At 44.7% G+C, this 24,784-nt stretch overlaps 1 protein-coding gene across 1 annotated transcript; it reads right to left on the bottom strand.

Moving 5' to 3' along the window:
• Window positions 1-470: 470 nt before the first annotated feature.
• Window positions 471-1,109, bottom strand: LOC122019089 (NDR1/HIN1-like protein 1). Its single transcript, XM_042576599.1, has one exon. The coding sequence runs from the start codon at window positions 1,107-1,109 to the stop codon at window positions 471-473; it is 639 nt and encodes a 212-aa protein (XP_042432533.1).
• Window positions 1,110-24,784: the final 23,675 nt, after the last annotated feature.

Raw genomic sequence — 24,784 nt, forward strand, 5'->3', positions numbered from 1 at the left:
TTAATTTGATAGAATATTTCTACCCATTCCTAATAACGTACTTTGGATTTATATACTGATGGATGAATTTTCTAGAGCAAGTGGACTGCAAGCTCTTTTCTAATTAATGATATATATAAATTATAAGACGGCAGTAACCGAGATTGTTATTCTAATCCTACACTAATAAATTTCTAAGTCCTAATTGCACTTGTGATGCAGCCTTTTTTATTATTTTTATTTTTATTTTTATTTTTATTTTTATTTTTAATTTCATTGAGCCCGCAATGCGGTCAATACTACAAAGGAGCAGGCAGCCGACTTTATAAATGAAATAACTAACTAAACAATTTAATTCCTCCATATCTACTACAAATCTCCTTTAACTAAACAATATATATTTATTTATTGACAGTTATTGTAGGTATTCAATTACAGTGGCAAATTGTATGATTATCAATTAATTAAATTCCCACCATTAATTAGGTGGGTCAGACGTCGACGGTGCATGACGTGGTCCGCCGGAAGTGGAACGACGGCGCAGAGCTGCCACTGGTCCCCGTCCCGTGGTCGATGGAGATGAGCGCCGGGCAGTCGACGTGGAGGTGGCGGTGGCCGTACTTCCACGACCCAGACTTCCACCGCAGCCTCCCCTCTATCTTCACGTCGAGGAGGAGTAGCCCCGCCGCGGCGTCCCGCTCCATGGCCACGGCGATGTACTCTGCCAGGGGGACGCCTTCCCCGACCAGGAACGGCCACCACAAGGCGGCGGCGTGGTGGCCCTGGTAGCCTGCAGGGAGCGCAGTGCACCCGGTGATCTGCTGGCCCCGGTAGGCGGCGAAGGCGTCGAGCTTGTCGTAGTAGATGCCGACGCGATCGTTGGGGTTGCGCGAGGAGAGGGAGACTTGCAGGACGGCGGTGAGGGAGTTGGAGTCGCCGGCGGTGAGGTTGAACTGCTCGACGGAGGCATCCTGGAGGTAGAACTCGGGCTTGGTGTGTCGGAGGAGGAGCCAGATGATCAGGATGGTGAGGAGGATGAGGAAGACAAAAATGAGTGCGGCGGCGGAGAGATAGAGGTGCAATCGTCGGCCCTTGCAGCGGCCGTGGTTGCCACAGTCGTCGATCGACATGCCGGCCCGGCTAGACTAATGAGAAGGTGTGGGCAAGAGGATCAAGGCGATAATCGAGAATATTTAAAGGCAGTAGAAAATGGACAAAATAATCTACGATCAATTTGATAATTTTAAATTTAATCTGATTAAAGTCTCTCTAAATTAGTTGTTTGGTAAAGTAGATGAGAGTATTTTAGTTAATTTGGAGAATATTAGTTGAAGCTTAGTGATATATTATTAAGGAGAGAAAACGATCAGGGAACTTGCATGAGGAGTTGAAGTTAGCTAGAAGAAAATTACAAGAATTTTCTGTTTGATAAATTTTTTATTAATAGTTACATTTCAATAGAATGCATATTATCAATCAAATAAATTTTAACTTGCTATACATATTAGTGACCTTATTTGAATTTTTAAATAAAATAATAATTAATTTTTATATGTTTTATTTTTTCCTAAAATATTAGATTAGAGACTGTGTATGCAATTTGGTTGGTGTAACCATTTCCTAATTTACCTTCATGTTTGACCTGAATAAGCTCATATGTTTCTAGGAGATTAATGATCTCATACTTTGACGATTGGACTTTACCTATTACAATACTCTCCCTGTTGATATTTAAGGAAATCAAGTTAGCTATATATATATAATCTATTTGTAGACTGGTGCAGTGATAAAGATGGATCTATCTAGTATGGGTCAATTATCAAGGTCGAGGTTAAATTTAAGGTGATCAATGTAAGAGTGTCAAAAGGTTTACCTATGGTGATTGAGTGGAGGACCTTAGTAAGGCCGGCTGGGGCATTCAGTGTTCGATCGACAAGAGACTTATCCGAGCTGACCACCCGTCCAGCTCTGGACAATACGGTAAGACAGCCAGACGCTCAATGCGGAGCGACAGGACACTGAGGAGATCAAAGAGCTTGTCCAATCGGGAGGGACAAGCTACTACGGCAGTCACAACAATGAAGAGCAGCTGAGGCCGACAGAGCAGAGGAGTCTCAGTCGAGTGGCTACCCCAGTCGACCAAGCAGCGGGGCCATTGTTATACCTCTCGATATCTTTTTGGAATATAGTGTCATTGACACGAGGTATGATCAACAGGTGGATCGTATGACAGAAGCTTCTATTGTCTTATCAGGAATATGCATGCCTAGTTAAGGTATGGTGTCAGAGCCACTTTCATGACAAGTCATTTCATAGGACACATTAGATAATGTGTCTATGTCTCGAGGAGCATGCGCGTCGCCCACCAAGGCTCTATATAAAAGGGGGGGGGGGGGGTCCAAGCATCGATAGAGGTACGCGTTTTTCACTATTTACGCTTGCGTTACTGTTGCTCTGCTTTCCTCTACAGTTCCAATGACTGACTTGAGCCTTGGAAGGCCAACGTTGGGTATCTCTTTCCTGAATTGACACTGTCGTTGCTTGTTTTGCAGAACGGGACACATCTACATCCAGTCAACGCAGCAGCCACATCCCCAGCTTTCCATCTTCCCGTTTCCGGACAGGATCATTTTAGCGTCGTTTGTGAGAATATAACCTGCATCTAAAACGAGAAGATGGAGGACGTTGGATGACTCACCATGGTGACGTTAACAAAGGAGGAGCTTAATATGCTTATACAAGCCCGAGCGGCAAGGATAGTGAAGTAACAACAACAATAAGTGTTGGCCAAGCGCCAAGCGCATTAGCCTGCGACATCAGCGGCAAGCATCAAGCAGGATATAGAAATCGAGCGAAGCATGTATCCGTTCGGGGATAGAACAAGAAGCTGACTGGAACATATGGGGAGGCACCCAATGCGTCGATCCCCTTTCATCGAGCGTTGTTCCAGACTCCATCAGACGAGGGGCCGAGCAAACAAGGACCAGGGGTCTTCCTCTGATGAAGCACCCGTTCAGGATGCACAAAAGGGGAAAGCACCAAAGGACAATGATTCACCTGAATGGATCAATCAAAAAATCTCGTAAGGGATTCTGGACGACCTTCTACCTAGGCACTACACCCATCAGAGAATACAACGGAACTACACCCCGCTGGAGATCAGAGAATACAACGGAACTACTGATCCAAACGACCACTTGGCCAAGTTTGACAATGCAACCATACTTCATCAGTACACCAACGGGGTAAAGTGTCGGGTCTTCCTCATCACCCTCTTCATATCAGCACAACGTTGGTTCAAGAGATTGTCGAACGGAGCTTTAAGGACTTCCTAGCGACATTTCTACATCACTTCGCCAGTAGTCGCCGTCACCAGAAGACAAGCATCAATTTGTTCTCCTTGAAGCAAGGCTCAGGGAGGCATTGAGGCCTACATCCAGCGCTTCAATCAGGTGGTCATGGATATTCCCTCGATCTCTGGAGAAGTATTGGTGAACGCCTTCATCCAAAGCCTCACCGAAGGAGAGTTCTTCCGATCACTCATTCGGCCGTCGAGGGATTTTGACCATATGCTCAAGAGGGCCACGAAATACATAAACGTGGAGAAAGCCCAAGCTATCAGAAGAAAGAAGGTGCCTGCTTAGCCCATAGCAACGCCCGATTAGCGACCATCGAATAGTCATCAACCCCCAAAGGAGCCTTGATTGGGAGGATCCCAACAACGTCAAGAGCCAAGGACACACGTCGTGCAACATGTAACAGTCGGTCGCCCAAAGGCTACAAAAGGCAAGGCATGGATGCCATTATTCTGCTCCTTCAATCAGTCAGCGACGCACAACTGCTATGATCTAACTCCGATTGCACGCCAATCGGCTCCATGAGGATATCATCGTCGGCCACCATCACCCAATCGACATCATAGAAGCCGGTTAACCGGCCAGAAGGAGGAAGAGAGAGGGGCGCCTGAGTGACGCCATCATCTGCCCTAGTGAAGGAACAACATGAGTCCCGCCCGAGCTTCTACTGAGCGGAATAGACCCTCGGATTGGGAGGAAGAAATTAGGAGCAACGTCGCTCTGGGAGATATTGGAATGATTGTTGGTGGGCCGACCGACGATGATTCCAACCGAGCAAAGAAATCGTACGCTCAGTGACTGGAGATCCACGTTGTGGGGTGCAGCAAGGAGAAGGCCAAAGGACCTAAAATAAACTTCGATCCCTGAGACTTAGAGGGAGTAGAGATCCCTCACGATGACGTCCTGATCATCCGAACGGTAATCGCTAATTATACTATTCACCGAACCTTTGTTGATATAGGGAGCTTGGTGAATACTATATTCAAGAAGGCTCGACTAGCTGCAAATCGATCGGAGCGAGTTGCAACCAATGACGACTCCACTCTATGGCTTCACAGGTAATGAAATGTTGTCGATCAGCCAAGCACGACTGACCATTTCGCTTGGAGAGGAGTTGCTCAAGAGGACTAGGACCACGAACTTCATTGTGGTGGATATGCTGTTCGCCTACAATGTCATACTAGGCCGACCACCCCTCAACAAGTTCCAAGTGGTAGTGTCCATCTTCTATCAAAAGATTAAATTTTCAGTGGACAACGAAGTAGGCGAAGTCAAAGGTGATCAGTTGATCGTTCGGCGATGCTATGTCGAGATGGTCAAGTCTGAAGCAAGGGCCGCTCGGAAGAACCCGCACTTGGAGGTGAATGCTATCAGGGAAGAACCTCCTTCGCTAGTCTATAAAGAAAAGGAGGAGGTTCAAATCCATCCCACTTGGACGAGCTCCTGGGCATCTCATCGAGCGTGGCCCAACACGAGCTTCATGTCCGACTGGATGCTCGGCCTGTGAAACAAAAGAAGAGCGACTTCAGCATGGAGCAAAACCAGATCATCTGGGCGGAGATAAAAAAATTACTAGAGGCCGGCCACATCCATGAAGTCCAATTCCCTAGCTGGCTGACCAATGTCATGCTAGTCTCCAAGATGGGCAATAAGTGGCGGGTCTGCATAAACTTCCGTGATCTGAATAAGGCATGCCCGAAGGATTTCTATCGCTGCCCAGGATAGATCAGATGGTGGATTCTACGGCGGACTGCGAGCTGATTTGCATGCTCGACACGTACCAAGGATACCACCAAGTGTCACTCGCCCGAGAGGATCAAGAGAATGTCAACTTCATAACGACCGACGGAACCTATTGTTATAATGTCATGTCGTTCGGATTGAAGAACGTCGGCACCACTTACCAGAGGCTAATGAACAAGATGTTCTGATGGTAGATCGACCGCAATATGGAGGTATATATTGATGATATATTAATAAAATCCCTCTAAGTCGTTAACCTTTGTACAGACGTTGAGGAAACTTGCTAAACCTTGAGGGCCTACGGAATAAAGCTAAACCTGAACAAGTGTTTGTTCGGCACAAAGAGTGGCCACTTCCTCAGATACATCATCACCGAACGAGGCATGGAGGCGAATCCGAGTAAGGCGAAGGCACTACAGGACATGCCCCAACCCCACAACTTGAAGGAGGCCCAAAGGCCGACCGGGCAGATCACTGCGCTATCAAGGTTCATTTTCCAGTCAATCAACCGGAGTCATCCATTCTTTAAGGTGCTGTGCCGAGCGACAAAATTTTAATGAGATGCAGAGTGCGACAAGGCACTAGAGGAGCTCAACGAGTACCTTAACTCCTTGCCTGTATTGGCCAAGCCGAGCATTGGAGAACCGCTCTGGATCTACTTATCATCCACCGAGTATGCGGTTGGCTCGACATTAGTAAGGTAAAACAGTCATGAGCAACCACCTGTTTATTTTCTAAATCATATATTAAAAAATACAGAGTCCCGCTACACCTGTCTTGAAAAGTTGGCATATGCACTATGTTGGAGCAATCCCAATGGTCCGTGCGACCATGTATTTTAATGTTTGGGCAAAGGGTTTAAGTTAGGTTTATCCTTGTATTTGATATGTGTATTTGAGTTGTACAGGTTTGCAGGATACACATGTGACTCAGGTTGATGGCTTCAGGTCTGGTGAAGGATGGAGCATCCGAGGGACCGTGGACAAGGTAGCGAGGACAAGGGCCGAGGGAAGCGACTTCGAGGCATACGCGAAGGATGACATTGGAGACGAGCCGCAGGCTTGTATGCATCCGAGGGACAAGAACCAAAGGAAGTAGGCTTGAAGGCAAAAAGTCAAGGTTGCAAAGAAGCGTCAAGTGAGTCATAAGGGTGAGGGTACGAGTGCACGAGAGATTGTACTCGGAGTAAAATCCTAGTTTTAGGGTTTTACTGTAGTGTTACTATAGAGTATTGCAGCGTTACTGTAGCAGTCGACTGCATGTTTTAGCAGTTGACTGGTACAGTCGATCGGACAATCGACTGGGAGCAAACAGAATACTTCTGTTCGTTCGATCAGTGTGGAGCAGTCGACTGCTAGTTTTACCAATCGACTGGTATTGAGCCGTTGGGATGTAACGGGTGAATTTCCACAGAGGACAGTCGACTGCAGATTTTGGCAGTCGACTGGTAGGCGGTGTTTTCAACCTGCGGGCTATATAACCAAAGCTTGGGAGCTTAGTTATAGCTGACGAAAGAAAGGTGGTTAATCTCTATTAGTAGTCTACCAGCGCCCTAGCTTGTAAAGAGTTTTTGTGAGAGTTGTGGTGAGATTTTTCTACCCACAAGGAGCTACATGAGCTAGCCGGAGATCTTCCGGGGAGTAATCCACCGACGGATAGGGATCGTCCACCTTATGGACAACCGTGGAGTAGGAGCTTTATCTCCGAACCACGTAAATCGGCGTGTGTTGGTTTGCTTGCTCTTTCTTGTTCTTTGTATTCGTATTTGTGTTTGTATTATTTGTATTCCATTGCGCAACTAACAAATACGTAGGAAGCGATCGATTTGGGGTTACCGTCTATCCAACCCCCTTCAAGATAGCCACCGATCCCCAATAAGTGGTATCAGAGCGAGGCCACTCTCCGTTGAACTAACCGTTGAGAGGAGCAAATCTAAGAAGATGACCGACTTGATAGAACCGCCAAAGTTTGAAGGCGGAGGCTTATGGGACATCACATATTGGATGATGAAATGGAGGTCTTTTTCAACATGGATTGTGACACCATGATGGTGGTCAAAGAGCCGTTTGAAATCCCGAAAGACAAGAAAGGGAAGAAGCTCCGACCACAATATTGGACGGAGGAGCAAACCTCACGGTCAAAGGCAAATTCAAAGGTAATATCGATTTTAATTGATATTTTGCCTAATGACATGATCAGTCGTGTAGGTAAATATGAGAATGCCCATGATTTGTGGAGCAAGATAAAGAAGATTCAATGGGAAGAACCTATGCCTACACAAGAAGAAGAAAAATCTGAAGAAAGTGATGAAGTGGTCCAAAAGGAGAAGAAGGACCAATTGGATGTGGAGATCAATTCAATATCAAAAGAGGACGAGGAAGTGAATTCGATCACATCCGAGGAGAAGGAAGATGAGGAAACATCCTCAATGGTTGAAGAAGAGTCCAAGACAAATGAAGAAGAAATCTTGGAAGAAGTCAACCTAGTGAGCGTCTCCACTGAAGTGAAGTCAAAAGACTATATAATATGTTTCGGGTGTAATGAAAAAGGGCACTACAAGAGTAGATGTCCTATGGGTAAGAAAGAAGTATCTCCCAAACTCAATTCAATTCATTTAGAATTTAATTTGAGGTGTAGGAAAAAGAAGGAGAAGAAGCACATTAGATGCTTCACGTGTGGAGACATGGGACACTACCACACAAGATGCTCAAGTAAGGGAGAGTTTAAGAAGTTGGAGCATTTGAAAATGTGGGAAAAGAAGTGGAGGAAAAATGGAGGCTCATGTCAAGGGGGAGCTCCAAAGGTAAAGGGTAAGATAAGCCCTAATTTAAATTTGATGTCAAATTTAAACTCCTCCATGCATGGTAGAAATAATTCTTATTATTTGCCCATGCATAACTTCGGTTTTAGATATCATGATAGAAGTAGGGTTAAGGTAGATCAAAACCCTAAGGTACCCATTCATGATAAATCTAGAAACGTTAGACCTAAGGAGACCCAAGGCATAAATCCCAAGAAGGGGAGACACATGCCTAGAAAGGGTAGGTCTAGGAATGTCCAATTTGGACAAATTAACTCTAGGGTTAGGAACCTAGAGAAGGAGAATCAAGCTTTAAGGGGAAAGCTTGATAAGTTAGAACAATTCCTTAAGAGATTCAATGTTGGATCTAAGGAATTAAATATGGTGTTGGGTAGCCAAAGACCCAACAATGATAGATCGGGCTTGGGATACTGATCTAGTCCCTCCAAGGCCAAGAAGAGATCATATGCTAGGGTGGCAAATGATCATGGGAAGGGAGAGTCTTCCAAAGCTAAGGGAAAGTCTTATACAAGGGTTGCATATGACTATAGCAAGAAGAAGTCAATAATGACAAGGGAAAGCCATTTAATGGTAAGAAAAAAATTAACCAAGGACAAAGTGTCCAAGGTTAATAAGGTTAGGTTTGTAGGCCAAGTGTCACCGGAGGTATACCGATGTGGCCTAGCAATTGTGGATGAGTCACCTAGGGAGGTGGCTATGGCTAAGAGCTCTAGGGGAAGCTCAAAGAGTCAATTTTGGGCCCATGACTAATTGATCTCAAGTGGATTTTACTTGGGAGTCTAGAGGGGTCATGAAATATGCCAAGTGGTTTGGAGACTGACTTGAGTCTCAAACCTAGAGTTTTGGTACAATTGGGTTGTATTTCATGCAAGAAATATGACATTGGGGGCATATTGTATGATAATTAGTTTTGGATGTATAAATGTCATATAAACCAATGCTAGGGATGCATTGTGGGTTAGTATGGGCAAATACATCAAGAGGAAGCCAAAACTAGGATTTTAGGTCAAGGTTCAATTGAACTTTTTAGATAGTTTTGTATTTTGTGTCAATATTGGGATTTGTGATAAATATATTTTTATATATATTTTTCCCAATTAGATATTGATAAAATAGACCTTTCCACAAAATTTGAGAATTTTTGGAGATCTGTAGAATTTCTGGCGCATTTCTAAAGTTGGCCAAAAAAAGTTAATTTTTAGATGAATGGTGTACCAATCGACTGGTAAAGTTACCAGTCGACTGGTAACATTGGATTTGAGCACAAATGTCTCTGTAAGCTCATTTTCATAGGGGCAGTCGACTGGTACTTTTGGCAGTCGACTGATACCAGTCTAAAATTATTTTCAACACTGGATTTTGACCGAGTCAACTCTTACAGGTGTATGAAATCCATGGGAGATTAATACATGAGTTTAGGGTCAATTTGGATGACAAGTTTTCAACAATTGGGATATTGTTGGAGAACTTTTTGGATGTTAGGCAAAGGGAGAGAAGTAAGATTTAGTTGGGAAAACCTGAAAGTGCCTTTGGTGCCTTTGCGTAGGGGGAGTCTTGTGATAGGCTCTTAAAAAGCCCGGGTGAAAAATTCTTAGCTCATTGGAGAGCTTAGGTGTAGGGGGAGCCTTGGGATAGGTTCTTAAAAAGCCCTGTGGTAAAATTCCTAGCTCAATGGGGAGCTTAGGTGTAGGGGGAGTCTTGTGATAGGTTCCAATGCTTGTTGCATTACTTTCCATTCGGCGGTGTAAGTCCAAGTATGTAGTCTTGGCCACATAAGTCCATTTGTTGTTTAGCATGTTTATTTGCTATTTATTTTCCCTAACTTAAACGTATTGCCAAACATCAAAAAGGGAGAGATTGTTGGAGAAATCCCAATGGTCCGTGCGACCATATATTTTGGTGTTTGGGCAAAGGGTTTAAGTTAGGTTCACCCTTGTATTTGATATGTGTATTTGAGTTGTGCAGATTTGCAGGATACACATGTGACTCAGGTTGATGAATTCGGGTCTGGTGAAGGATGAAGCATCCGAGGGACCGTGGACAAGGCAGCGAGGACAAGGGCCGAGGGAAGCGACTTCGAGGCATACACGAAGGATGACATTGGAGACGAGCCGTGGGCTTATATGCATCCGAGGGACGAGAGCCAAAGGAAGTAGGCTTGAAGGCAAAAGGTCAAGGTTGCAAAGAAGCGTCAAGTGAGTCATAAGGGTGAGGGTACGAGTGTACGAGAGATTGTACTCGGAGTAAAATTCTAGTTTTAGGGGTTTACTGTAGTGTTAATGTAGAGTACTGCAGCGTTACTGTAGCATTACTGTAGCGCTACTGTAGCAGTCGACTGCATGTTTTAGCAGTCGACTGGTGCAGTCGACCGGACAGTCAACTGGGAGCGAACATAATGCTTCTGTTCGTTCGATTAGTGTGGAGCAGTTGACTGCTAGTTTTAGCAGTCGACTGGTATCAAGCCGTTGGGATGTAACGGTCAAATTTTCACAGAGGGCAATCGACTGCATGTTTTGGCAATCGACTGGTAGGTGGGGTTTTCAACCCGCGGGCTATATAACCAAAGCTTGAGAGCTTGGTTATAGCTGATGAAATAGAGGTGTCTAATCTCTATTAATAGTCTACCAGTGCCCTAGCTTGTAAAGAGTTCTTGTGAGAGTTGTGGTGAGGTTTCTCCACCCACAAGGAGCTACGTGAGCTAGCCGGAGGTCTTCCGGGGAGTAATCCACCGACGGATAGGGATCGTCCACCTTACGGACAGCCGTAGAGTAGGATCTTTATCTCCAAACCACGTAAATCGGCATGTGTTGGTATGCTTGTTCTTTCTTGTTCTTTGTATTTGTATTTAACTTTCGTATTTGTGTTTGTATTATTTGTGTTCCGCTGCACAACTAACAAATACGTAGGAAGTGATCGATTTGGGGTTGTCGTTTATCCAACCCCCCTTCAAGCCGGCCATCGATCCCTAACATTAGTGTTCACCGCTCGAAGACTCCGTCCTTACTTTCTTTTGCATCCTATCATCATGATGACCAACAACATCTTGGGAAGGTTCATTCTCAATCCAGAAGCATTCAGGCGGTTAATCAAATGTACAACCGAGTTAAGTGAATTTAACATACAGTATCAACCCCAAACGGTGATCAAGGCCCAGACCTTAGCTGATTTCATTACCGAGGTCTAGAATGTTGAGCCAGACGCAACGTGGAAGATATATGTGGACGACTCATCCACTTTGCAAGGCAGTGGGATCGACATTCTTCTGATTTCGCCATGGGAAGACAGGATGTAGCTATCCGTTCTGCTGGATTATAGGGGGATAAATAATGAAGCTGAATATGAAGCCTTAATAGCCGACTTACAAGCAGCTCAGTATGTCGGAGCTACAAAAGTCTTCATCCACTCAGACTCTCAGTTAGCCGCTCAATAGCTATTAGGGGCGTTCGAAATAAGCAGCTCCTGACTCAAGTTATATGTAGAAGCTTTTGAGAAGTTAAAAGCCGGTTTTCAAGAGGTGGTAATCTAAAAGATTCCCTAGTCAAGAAATCAGGTTGCGGATGAATTGGCTAAGCTAGCCAGTTCATTGTCACCGATCATGATAGAGTAGTTGATCGAGCAAGTCTCATTGGTGTCACACATCGATAGGATGGAAGGAATAACTTTTCCTAGCGACTGGAGGACAACACTAATAGAGTTTCTCCGATCGAGCATCACACCTGCCGATCAGGTGGAAGCCCGTTTACTGAAAAAGAGGTTCGGATGGTTCACCTTGATTGGGAATCAACTATATAAAAGAGCCTTCTCCAGGCCCCTGCTCAAGTGTATTGGACTAGAGGATGCGGAATACATCCTTCAAGAAGTGCACCAAGGCTCCCGCGGAAGTCATCCGAGCGGCCGATCGCTGGCCCAAAAGATCCTCCTTGTTGGGTATTTCTGGCCCATGCTTCAAGATGATGTCGCTCGGACAATAGCTACTTGTTTGGCATTACCAAGAATATCACAACATCCTACACCGACCGACCGAGGATATGAAGGCATCCACGGTGTCTTGCTCGTTCGACCAATGTAGCATAGACATCGTTGGACTGTTTCCGATGGCGACCGGTCAGCGAAGATTCCTACTTGTCATGGTGGATTATTTTTCAAAATGGGTGGAGGCCTAGCCGTTAGTAAAGATAACCGAACAGATGGTCATCAAGTTTATCTGGCAGAACATCTTGTGTAAGTTCAGCATCCCTCTCCAGCTTGTCTCGAAAAATGGGAGGCAGTTTGCCAGACAGAGGCTCAATGACTAGTGCGAAGACTATGGCATTTAGTAAGCCTTCACCTCAGTATCTTACCCCCAGAACAATGGCCTAGCGAAAGTTACCAACCGGAAGATCCTTAGAGGTTTACAGGCTCGGCTCAACCACACAGAAGGCAGCTGGGTCGATGAACTCCCCAGTGTCCTGTGGCTTTTCGCACGACACCAAAAGAGGCGACCGATGTCACACCATTCCAGCTAGTGTACGACGACGAAGTGGTGGTCCCCGTGAAAGTCAGAGTAGAATCTGACCGGGTACAACTCTACGACGAAGGGAACGCTGAACGTAGACTCATAGAGCTCGATTTGGTGGATAAAGCTCAGGATAAGGCCGTCGTTCAGCTCATGGTGTACAGGCAGTGAATGAAACCAAACTACAACCCAAGGGTGATCCCGAGGTCCTTCCAGGTTGGTGATCTGCTGTGGAAAAGAATAAAGTTGGTCAGCGACATTACCAAACTCGAAGCCCCATGGGTGGGACCTTACAAGGTCGTACAGAAGCTTCGCTCAGGAGTCTACTACCTGCAGGAAGAAGATGGGAGACAATTCGAACGACCTTAGAGTGTGAACCATCTCTAACCCTATAGGGTCGAGCGAGAGGTGCATGAATAAATCTAGATGTACTTGTATAAGTGTATGTCTTGTGGATGTTGGAAGAGAATGAATAAAAATCTCAAGTGTTCCAGACTCTTGTGCCGATCGACCAAGTTAAAAGTCGAGTGGCGACTATAAATCGTTATCTATGTCAATCAACAGTCGAGCGGTGACTTTAAACCCTTGTCTTCATTAACAGTCGAGCAGTGACTTTTGTTGGTCCCTTTGGAGGCCAACAAGAGGGGATGGGTGAATTGCCCTACAAAATAAAATAACTTTTTCTCGAATTTTCAACTAATTAAAGACACTTATAATTAAAATAAAGAGACTAATAAAAAGCAAATAGACACAAAGAAGTTACTTGGTTTGAAATCAGGAGATTGCTAATACAAGGAAAATATGGCGCACTATCTGATGTCTCTTTCGGGCGGAGTAGCCTCTTATAGCGTTAACAGCACAGACAGAAAAGTAAAGCACAGATAAATGGATTACAAGTGAATTGAATAAACTGTGCAGATCAGTACTATATTTATAGCACTGTTCGGGGTGCCCCGAAGGGTTCCGGGCGCCCGGGGGGGGGGGGGGGATAAAATTTTATCTCCAACGTACAGATTTGACTTTTCTCGGTCCGGGACCTTTGCTCCGGTTCAGCTCGTCTCGGTCCGGGTTTCTTGCTCCAGCTTCACTAGCTTGGGTGATCTCGGCCATCCGGAATAGGGCTCACTCGAACCCAAGTTCCGGCCTCCTCCTCAAGCAGTCTTCCTCTCCGGTTTCTCATCCCTCGAACGTCGCGTACGTTCTTCTCGTCCACCAGTGTACTCTTCCACTGTCACCTCATCCCTCAGACTCACCGAGCCCGTCAGCTCTCTCCCGTGCCGTTCTTTTCGCTAGTCGCGTCTTCCGCTCGACTTCCTGTGCTCCTAAGCTCCTGCACACTTAGACATAAGGGTTAAACCAAACAGGACCTAACTTAACTTGTTTGATCACATCAAAATACCTTGGGGTTCCAACAATCTTCCCCTTTTTGATGTGAGCAACCCAAGTTAAGTTAGGGTAAAACAAACATAAAGTAAAAACAATTAAGTTTGCAAATAAGTGCAAACATGATTTTTCAATGAAATTATACCTCCCCCTAGACTTAACATTCTTCTCCCCCTTTGATCACATAAAAAATTGGGGTTCCTTAACAAGTATAAGATTAACTTTAAAAAATTTTTAAAAAATTCTAAGTTAAAAGAAAATTTAATTTTCAAAGTAAAAAATAAACTGTGTGCAACAGAATAAGTAACTTTCAATAAAAAAATTCAAGTTAAATTTCTAAGTTAGAACATATTTTCAACAGAAGAAATTTTCATAAGTGTTGAAGCAAAAAAAATTTCTAAGTAAAAAAAATTTCTAAGGCAAAATTTCTGCAGGGGCAAAATTTCTAATTTTCTTGCTGAAAATGCTAAGTCTAATTTAAATTTTTAAATTAAATAAGTTTTTGGAACCCAATAGAGATTCCTTCCTACAGGGTTAATCAAGTATTTTTTAGGCACATAGGCTTTTGATATTTTTCTGATTTGATTTTGGTGAAACTTATAGTACCAGTTTAATCCTCTATAATTTTTAAAAGCAGAAATATTTGAACAGGTAGGTTTTTTCAAATTTTCTATTTTTTTAATTTATCATTTTGAAATTTTATTTTATCAAAGTCTTCTATTAGACAAGATTTTGCCAAAATTCTTTTTATTTCTAAAATTTTATTTTTTAATTTGGTATTTTTATTTTCTAATTTGTACATAGATTTTGCCATAGCCTTAATACCAAAATAAAGCTGATCAGGAGGTAAGAGGCATACCTCACTTACCATATCAGACTTGAAGCCTGACTCTCCCCCTGTTTCGCTGCATTCGTCTGAAGTCGCTCCCCCTTCATTGATGCTGGGTTCCGAAGTAATTTTCCCTTCATAGCTCGCCATCAGTGCTAGTCCGGCATATTCTTGTACTTCGAATTCAGATGATGAAGTGTCATCCAAAGTGGCTTTTAGAATCTTGTGCTTCTTGGGTATCTTGACTTTGTCCTTCTTTAATTCTGAGCAATCATCTTTAAAGTGTCATTTCTTTTGACACTGGTAACAACGAACCCTTCTTCTATTTCTTGGATTTTTCTTATTATGCATTTCTTTAAATTTATTAGATCGATTTTTTTAAAAAAAATTCCTTACCATATATGCTTCTTGGTCTTCTTTTGAGTCTGACTCGGGTTCATCCTTCTTGGTTGCGTTCAGTACCATAATCTGTCTTAAGTCTTTTATTGTCCTTGCACATCTGGTTTCATGTAATTCAAGAGTAGAAAATAATTCCTTTAAGGTACTTACCTCCAGATCCTTTGAAATATAGTAGGCGTCGATGACTGAGATCCATTCTGGAATTCTGGGAAACGCGTTGAGTGCATAGCGTATGGTGTCCTAGTTGGTTACCGTTTCACCGAGGTTCTCGAGACTGATAATTAATTCCTTTACCTTCTCATGTAGATCGTCTACCTTCTCACCTTTTTCCAGACGGATGTTTGTCAGTTTGTTCCGAAGGATGCCTCTTCTAGCGAGCTTGGCTTCGAATGTGTCTTTGTGGAGTTCTAGGAACTTCTTTCAGAGTTCTTTAGCCGACGAGTAGCTTCCGATGCGGTTGACTTCTTGAGGTGGCAGCACGCTCAACAAGTGATACTCCGCTCGGTTGTTTGCTACGGAATCATTCTGCTCTTTTTTCGTCCAAAGACTTTCTTCCTTTTCTTCTCCATTCTGATTCGTAGGAGCTACAAAATCATATTTTATTATTAAATGAATTTTGAAATCGGTTTTTAGAAATATCTCTATACGACGCTTCCAGTGTGTGAAGTCACTCTCGAATTTTGGTGGAACGATGCTTGGTTCGGTCATCTCATTGCTTCGATCGACGGTTAGTCCTCCTGAAGCGTCCTTGCTCTGATACCACTTGTTGGTCCCTTTGGAGGCCGATAAGAGGAGAGGGGTAAATTGTCCTACAAAATAAAACAACCCTTTCTCGAATTTTCAATTAAATAAACGCACTTGTAATTAAAATAAAGAGACTAATAAAAAGCAAACAGACACAAGAAAGTTACTTGGTTTGCAATAAGGAGATTGCTAATCTAAGGAAAATATGGCGCACTATCTGATGTCTCCTTCTGGCGGAGTAGCCTCTTACAGTGTTAACAGCACAGACAGAAAAGTAAAACACAGAGAAATGGATTACAAGTGAATTGAATAAACTGTGCAGATCAGTGCTATATTTATAGCACTGTTCGGGGCACCCCGAAAGGTTCTGAGTCCCGGGGGGGGGATAAAATTTTATCCCTAATATATAGATCGTGATTTGACCGCGATCTGGAAAATATCAAGGTCCGGGTGCCCGGACCAGGAAAGTCAACAGGGTTGACTTTTCTCAGTCCGGGACCTTTGCTCTGGTTCAACTCATCTCGGTCCGGGTTTCTCGCTCCGGCTCCACTAGATTGGGTGATCTCGGCCATCCGGAATAGGGCTCACCTGAACCCAAGTTTTGGCCTCCTTCTCGAGCAGCCTTCCTCCCCGGTTTCTCGTCCCTCGAACGTCGCGTACGTTCTTCTCGTCCACCAATGTACTCTTCCGCGGTCACCTCGTCCCTCGGACGCACCGAGCCTGTCGGCTCTCTCCCGTGTCATCCTTCTCGCTTGTCGTGTCTTCCGCTCGACTTCCTATACTCCTAAGCTCCTACACACTTAGACACAAGGGTTAAACCAAACAGGACCTAACTTAACTTATTTGATCACATCAAAATACCTTGGGGTTCCAACAACTTTAAACCCCTGTCTTTATCAATAGTTGAGCGTCGACTTTAAACCCAAGTCTTCGTCAACAGTCGAGCGGTGACTTTAAACCCAAGTTTTTGTCAACAGTCGAGCAACGACATTAAACTCCTATCTATGTCAACAGTCGAGTGATGACTTTAAATCCAAGTCTTCGTCAATAGTCAAGCGACGACTTTAAACCCAAGTCTTCGTTAACAATCGAGCGATGACTTTAAACCCCCGATCTATGTCAATAGTCGATCGACGACTTTAAACCCCTATCTACGTCAACAGTTGAACATCAACTTTAAGACCATGTCTTTGTCAACAGTCGAGCAGCGACTTTAAACCTTATCTACGTCAATAGTCGAGCGACGCCTTTAAACTCAAGTCTTCGTCAACAGTCGAGCGGCGACTTTAAACCCCTGTCTTCGTCAACAGTCAAGCGATGACTTTAAACCCCTATCTACGTCAATAGTCGAACGGTGACTTTAAACCCTGGTCTTCGTCAATAGTTGAGCGACGACTTTAAACACCTGTCTTCATCAACAGTCGAGTGATGACTTTAAACTCAAGTCTTCATCAACAGTCGAGTGGCGACTTTAAACCCCTGTCTTCGTCAACAATCGAGCGGCAACTTTAAACCCAAGTCTTCATCAACAGTCGAGTGGCGACTTTAAACCCCTGTCTTCGTCAACAGTAGAGCGGTGACTTTAAACCCAAGTCTTCGTCAACAGTCGAGCGATGACTTTAAACCTAAGTCTTCGTCAATAGTTAAGCGATGACTTTAAACCCCAGTCTTTATCAACAATCGAGTGGAGACTTTAAACCCAAGCATGCACCTTCAATAGCCGAGCAACGACTATAAAACCTAGTCTACAATGAATTAACGGTTGATCGACTGCTCTAAAACCAAGTCTATGACAAATGAAAAGGATCGACGAATATGTAAGCCGAGAATAAGGGTGACCATAAAACATGCTGCTCCTAGAAGTAACATTTCTTCGCTAAAATGAGACCATTCGGTAGCAGTGAAGTGATCGCTCGGACATCCCAACGACTAGTTGCATCGACGATTGGGAGGACAAGGAACCACACTTAGAAAAGTTTCACAAAATGGTAAGTGGTTCATAGTCCTACTCGAGCCAAACGATGAAGCATGCATGAGCAAGCGCGACAACCAACAAAGCAAAGAAATGTTGAATGACGATGCATGATGAAATACAGAATCAAATAAACAAAGATATGTCGAATGAGTGATCATATATTAAGACTTAGAAAATTTTTACAAGTTGGCGAGGGGCAGTACAAAAGGAGGAGAGTTTCGTAGGGGGTGGCTTTATTCGAGGTAGTCCAACACATCATCGGGTAGCGACTCGATTAACTTGTCCCGACTGATGACCTTATTGGTCAATGCGGATGGGATATAGCTGCTGCCCTTAACTGGTCAAGCGTTCCATAATGGCGAGGTTAAAGAGGCGGAGTACCCGATCGGTGAGCCGGTCGTTGAAAGTGTTGGGGATCGGATGGCCGGCTTGAAGGGGGGTTGGATAGACGGCGCCCCCAAATCACTCGCTTTCTACGTATTTGTTAGTTGCACAGCGGAATACAAATAATACAAACACAAATACGAAAGCTAAATACAAATACAAAGAACAAGAAAGAGCAAGCAAACCAACACGCGCCGATTTACGCGGTTCGGAGATAAAGCTCCTACTCCACGGCGTGTCCATAAGGTGGGCGATCCCTATCCGTCGGTGGATTACTCCCCGGAAGACCTCCGGCTAGCTCAAACCTCCTTGTAGGTGGAGAAACCTCACCACAAACTCACCAAGACCTCTTGGACACAAGGGAAACTCTTGAGCACTTGTAGACTACTAATTAGACCTTAACCAAGTCTAATTTCATCAGCTCTAACCAAGCTCCCAAGCTTTGGTTATATAGGCCGCGGGTTGAAAACCCCGCCTACCAGTCGACTGCTAAAACATGCAGTCGACTGCCCTCAGTGGAAATTCGACCGTTACATCCCAACGGCTCGATTCCATACGAACAGAGACATTCTGTTCGCTGCCAGTCGACTGCTAAAACATGCAGTCGACTGCTACAGTACTGCTACAGTAGCGCTACAGTACTGCTACAGTGAACCCCTAAAACTAGGATTTTACTCCGAGTACAATCTCTCATGCACTCGTACCCTCACCCTTATGACTCATTTGACACTTCATTTGCGGCCCTTGTCCTCGCTGCCTTGTCCACGGTCCCTCGGATGCTTCATCCTTCACTGGACCCGAAGCCATCAACCTGAGTCACATGTGTATCCTGCAAACCTGCACAACTCAAATACACATATCAAATACAAGGGTGAACCTAACTTAAACCCTTTGCCCAAACACCAAAACACATGGTCACACGGACCATTGGGATTGCTCCAACAATCTCCCCCTTTTTGGTGTTTGGTAATACGTTTAAGTTAGGGAAAACAAATAGCAAAATAATATGCTAAAAACAATTGGACTTACGTTGCCAAGGCTACACACTTGAACTTACACCGCCGAATGGACTTACGTTGCCAAGGCTACACACTTGGACTTACACTGCCGAATGGACTTACGATGCCAAGGCTACACACTTGGACTTACAACGCCGAATGGACTTACAATGTCAAGGCTGCACACTTGGACTTACAACGCCGAATGGACTTACGATACCAAGGCTACACACTTGGACTTACACTGCCGAATGAAAAAAAACAATGCAACATGCATTTGAACCTATCCCAAGGCTCCCCCTACACCTATGCTCCCCAATGAGCTAGGATTTTCACAACAGACTTTTTAAGAACCTATCCCAAGGCTACCCTACACCTACGCTCCCCAATGAGCTAGGATTTTTACAACGGGTTTTTTAAGAACCTATCCCAAGGCTCCCCCTACGCAAAGGCACTTTCAGGTTTTCCCAACTAAACCTTACTTCTCCCCCTTTGCCTAACATCCAAAAAGTCCTCCAACAATATCCCAATTGTTGAAAACTTATCATTCCAATTGACCCTAAACTCGTGTGTTTATCCCCCATGGATTTCATACACTTGTATGAGTTGACTTGGTCAAAATTCAGTGCTGAAGACAATTTCAAACTGGTATCAGTCGACTGCAAGAAGTACCAGTCGACTGGTCACCACTAGCCGAGCGAACAGAATGCTTCTGTTCGCTGCCAGCCGACTGCAACTTTTAGCAGTCGACTGGTGCAGTCGACTGCTAAAACTAGTAGTCGACTGGCACAGTTTTTCAGCCTTTTTCAACATTTCTGACCCAATTTCAGAAATGCACCAATAATTCCACAGACCTCTAAAAATCCCTAAATTTTATGGAGAGGTCTGTTTTACCCATATCTACTTGGGAAAAATACATTCAAAAATATATCTATCACCAATCTCAAGATTGACACAAAACTCAAAACTAGCTAAATGGTTCAATTTAACCTTGACCTAAAATCCTAGTTTTGGCTTCCTCCTGATGTATTTGCCCATACTAACCCACAATGCATCTCTAGCATTGGTTTATATAACATCTATACATCCAAAATCAATTATCATGCTATATGACCCCAATGTCATATTTCTAAGCATGAAACAAAACTAAATTGTGCCAAAACCCTAGGTTTGAGACTCAAGTCCGTCTCCAAACCACTTGGCACATCCCATGACCCCTCTAGACTCCCAAGTACAACCCACCTGAGATCCATTGGCCATGGGTGCCAATTTGACTCTTAGAACTTCCCCTAGAGCCCTTAACCTTAGCCACCTCCCTAGGTGACTCATCCACAATGACTAGGCCACATTGGTTCACCTCCGGTGACACTTGGCCTACAAACCTAACTTTCTTAACCTTGGACACTTTGTCCTTGGTTAATTTATCCTTACCTTTAAATGGCTTTCTCTTGCCATTTATTGGTTTCTCCTTGCCATAGTCATATGTCACCCTAGCATAAGACTTTCCCTTAGCATTGGAGCCACTAAATCGGTATCCCAAACCCGATCTATCATTGTTGGGTCTTTGGCTACCCAACACCATACCTAAACCCTTAGATCCAACATTGAATCTTTCTAGGGTTTTCTCCAATTTATCAAGTTTTGCCTTCAAAGCTTGATTTTCCCTCTCTAAGTTCCTAAACCTAGAGTCAACATGTCCACCATGGACATTCCTAGACCTACCCTTTCTAGGCATGTGTCTCCCCTTCTTGGGATTAATGCCTTGGGTCTCCTTAGGTCTACTATTTCTTTGTTTATCATGCATTGATCTTCTAGGGTTTTGATCTACAATTACCCTACTCCTATCATGATATTTAAATCCAAAATTTTGTATTGCTACATGATGATAATCATTATTTCTAGCATGCATGGAAGAATGAAAATTTGAATTAAATTTCAAATTAGGATGTACCTCCCTTACCCTTAAGGCTCCCCCTTTACTCGAGCTCCTCTTCTTCTCCCATTTCTTTAGATGTGCTAGCTTCTTAATTTCCCCCTTCTTGGGACATTTGGTGTGGTAATGACCCTTCTCCCCACACGTGAAGCATACAATGCGCAATCTCCTCCTTTGGGCTTCTTCTTTCCTACAACCCTTGTTAGTGTTTAAATTAACTTGAATGGGTTTAGGATTTACCTTCTTCTTACCCAATGGACATCTACTCTTGTAGTGTCCCTTCTCATTGCACCAAAAGCAAATGATGTAATCTCTTGATTTGCTTCGGTGGAGGTGCTCACTAGGTTGACTTCTTCCAAGATTTCTTCTTCTTCTTCTTCACTTGTCTTGGATTCTTCTTTAACCTTTGAGGATGTAGATGCTATATCTTCCTCATCCACACTTGTGGATGACCTTTTTTCATCCTTTTCCTCAAATGTGACCAAATTTACTTCCTCTTTTTCTTTTGATGTTGAATTGGTCTCCACATATGATTGGTCCTTCTTCTCCTCTTGGACCACTTCATCACTTTCTTCGGATTTGTCTTCTTCTTCTTGTGTAGGCATAGGCTCTTCCCATTGAGCCTTCTTTATCTTGCTCCACAAATCGTGAGCATTCTCGTATTTACCTACAAGGCTCATTACGTCATTAGGCAAAATATCAATTAATATAGATATTACCTTGTCGTTTACCTTTGATCGTGTGGTTTGTTCCTCCGTCCAATGTCGTGGTAGGAGCTTCTTTCCCTTCTTGTCCTTCGGGACTTCAAACGGTTCCTTTACCACCATCATGGTATCCCAATCCGTATTGAAGAATACCTCCATCTTCATCATCCAATACGTGATGTCCCATAAGCCTCTACCTTCAAGCTTTGGTGGTTCTATCAAGCCGGTCATCTTGTGCTTCCTTGGCGGTTAGTCCAACGGAGAGCGCCCTCGCTCTGATACCACTTGTTGGAGATCGGATGGCCGGCTTGAAGGGGGGTTGGATAGACGGCGCCCCCAAATCACTCGCTTTCTACGTATTTGTTAGTTGCGCAGCGGAATACAAATAATACAAACACAAATATGAAAGCTAAATACAAATACAAAGAACAAGAAAGAGCAAGCAAACCAACACACGCCGATTTACGTGGTTCGGAGATAAAGCTCCTACTCCACGGCGTGTCCGTAAGGTGGACGATCCCTATCCATCGGTGGATCACTCCCCGGAAGACCTCCGGCTAGCTCAAACCTCCTTGTGGGTGGAGAAACCTCACCACAAACTCACCAAGACCTCTTGGACACAAGGGAAACTCTTGAGCACTTATAGACTACTAATTAGACCTTAACCAAGTCTAATTTCATCAGCTCTAACCAAGCTCACAAGCTTTGGTTATATAGGCCGCGGGTTGAAAACCCCGCCTACCAGTCGACTGCCAAAACATGCAGTCGACTGCCCTCAGTGGAAATTCGACCGTTACATCCCAACGGCTCGATTCCATACGAACAGAGACATTCTGTTCGCTGCCAGTCGACTGCACCAGTCGACTGCTAAAACATGCAGTCGACTGCTACAGTACTGCTACAGTAAAACCCTAAAACTAGGATTTTACTCCGAGTACAATTTCTCATGTACTCGTACCCTCACCCTTATGACTCATTTGACACTTCATTTGTAGCTTTGACCTCTTGTCTTCAAGCCTATTTCCTTTGGCTCTCGTCCCTCGGATGCATTCAAGCCCGCGGCTCGCCCCCAATGCCATCCTTCACGTATGCCTCAAAGTCGCTTCCCTCAGCCCTTGTCCTCGCTGCCTTGTCCACGGTCCCTCGGATGCTCCATCCTTCACTGGACCCGAAGCCATCAACCTGAGTCATATGTGTATCCTGCAAACCTGCACAACTCAAATACACATATCAAATACAAGGGTGAACCTAACTTAAACTCTTTGCCCAAACACCAAAACACATGGTCACACGGACCATTGGGATTGCTCTAACAGAAAGGGTCTGAGTGGAGATAGTCTCGCTTCAGAATCTCGAACTGGCTTGACTCGGTGCCTTCATAAACTTCCAATTCTGTTCGGGAGGCCTCCAGCTCAGCCTTCAAAGTAGCCAGCTCGGCATCCTTAGTGGCAAGCTGTACTTGCGCCGCTGCTTGCTTAGCCGATCAACTCTCCCACTCGACATTTAGAGCTGCCTACGCCTCCTTCAGGTTCTGGGCTAGGACCCGAGTCTCTTTATTCTTGATATCCAGGTCCTCGATGGCTCGAAGCTTCCTGGTATTGGACAAAAGGATCTTCGCCTCGAAGGAGCTGGCCTGCTTATTGAGCCTCACCAGTTATAAAGCCTGCTCGACACTCTTGCCCATCTCTACCTCCAGTAGCTTGGCTCTTCTGCAGATCGACCTTTAGTTGGGCCGCCTCGGCAGTCAGTTGCTCCAAGTGCACCTCAGAAGCCGCTAACTGGCCGCTCGGAGCGTGCAGCTGCTGGACTTCATGTTCCAAAAAGGAAAGCCTCTGGCACATGGCCATGCCCTTGACACAGTACTACAGCAACATGGAAATGGTAAGGGCCGAGCAGATAAAAAAGAAGAAAGTACAGAGGCAACGTACATACCCTAGTGGACATCTAGGAATGACTGTTTGCGAGCTCACCTGGAGAGATGACTGCCGCACGGGCCCGGACATCTACTTATATTTATGCGAGCAGCCCTTGGATCTGTATCTGGTGCTCGGGGTGCATGATGCAATGTCGTCCGAACTGCACCACTCATCTGGCAGCAAATTGATAATTGTCATTATTTGTCTCTGTCCACTCGGACTAGAGGATTCCGAGGTTGCTCTGCCCGTAGACTGGGGTGTTAGAGCCGGTCAGATGCGAGAGACTTGGGTCATCGGCAAGGATTGGGGCAGCATGAAGGTGATTGGCGGTGCACAAATTTCCCCTGGCGGCAACCTGGACAATGATGGTGTCTGGTCGGATGACAAGGAGGTGTGGAGTGCTGTGGCTCCTTGCTCAAGAAGAGCAGGCATGGATGTCTTCCCCCCTCTCGGAGGATGGTCGTGAGCCGGCTTGGGCTGGAGTCTACAGGCCGGAAGTAGAAGAATGGAAAGACCCTTCCGCGCGGTGCCTCTTACGTCATGCTAGAGGTTCATCGGAAGTGGCCGACTCAAAAGTCACCGCGATCGGCAGCATCGAGGGTCGTTCGGGAAGAAGGTCCGTTGTAGTAGTCGCTCCATTGGCAGCCGTCTTGTTGGCTCCCCCTTCACTATCCAGCACAGGTGCACCTTCAGCCTCGTCGAGCGGATCTTTGTGCGAGCCGACCAGCTGTAGGCCTCAACTCTCCAGTTCGGCCACAACTGCGACATTAATTTCCGCATCCGCGAGTTTGCTCTTGCTAGCCAGACATGCCCTTAACATGATGCAAGCTACAAAAAAGAAGACAAAATCAGTTAGATTCAAAGATGAAGACAAGAAAGGGCATACCTAGGCTGGAAGGAAGTCGCATGCTGATCGGGCTCAAGCCGAACACGTAAAGGACACCCTCCAATAGCAACCGGTGAATATGATACTTCTGACCGACCAAACAAGAAGCTACTGGAGAAAGTCTGATCGACTTCTGTACTTTCCGAGTGATAGTAGATTCATCACTTCCATCTGCCAGTCGGTTGGGAAGTCTGACTGCTCGGGAAAACGAAGAAAGAAGTAGTGTTCTCTCCAATGCT

Source organism: Zingiber officinale, chromosome 9A (assembly GCF_018446385.1).
Source record: "Zingiber officinale cultivar Zhangliang chromosome 9A, Zo_v1.1, whole genome shotgun sequence".
Classification (NCBI taxonomy): Eukaryota; Viridiplantae; Streptophyta; class Magnoliopsida; order Zingiberales; family Zingiberaceae; genus Zingiber; species Zingiber officinale.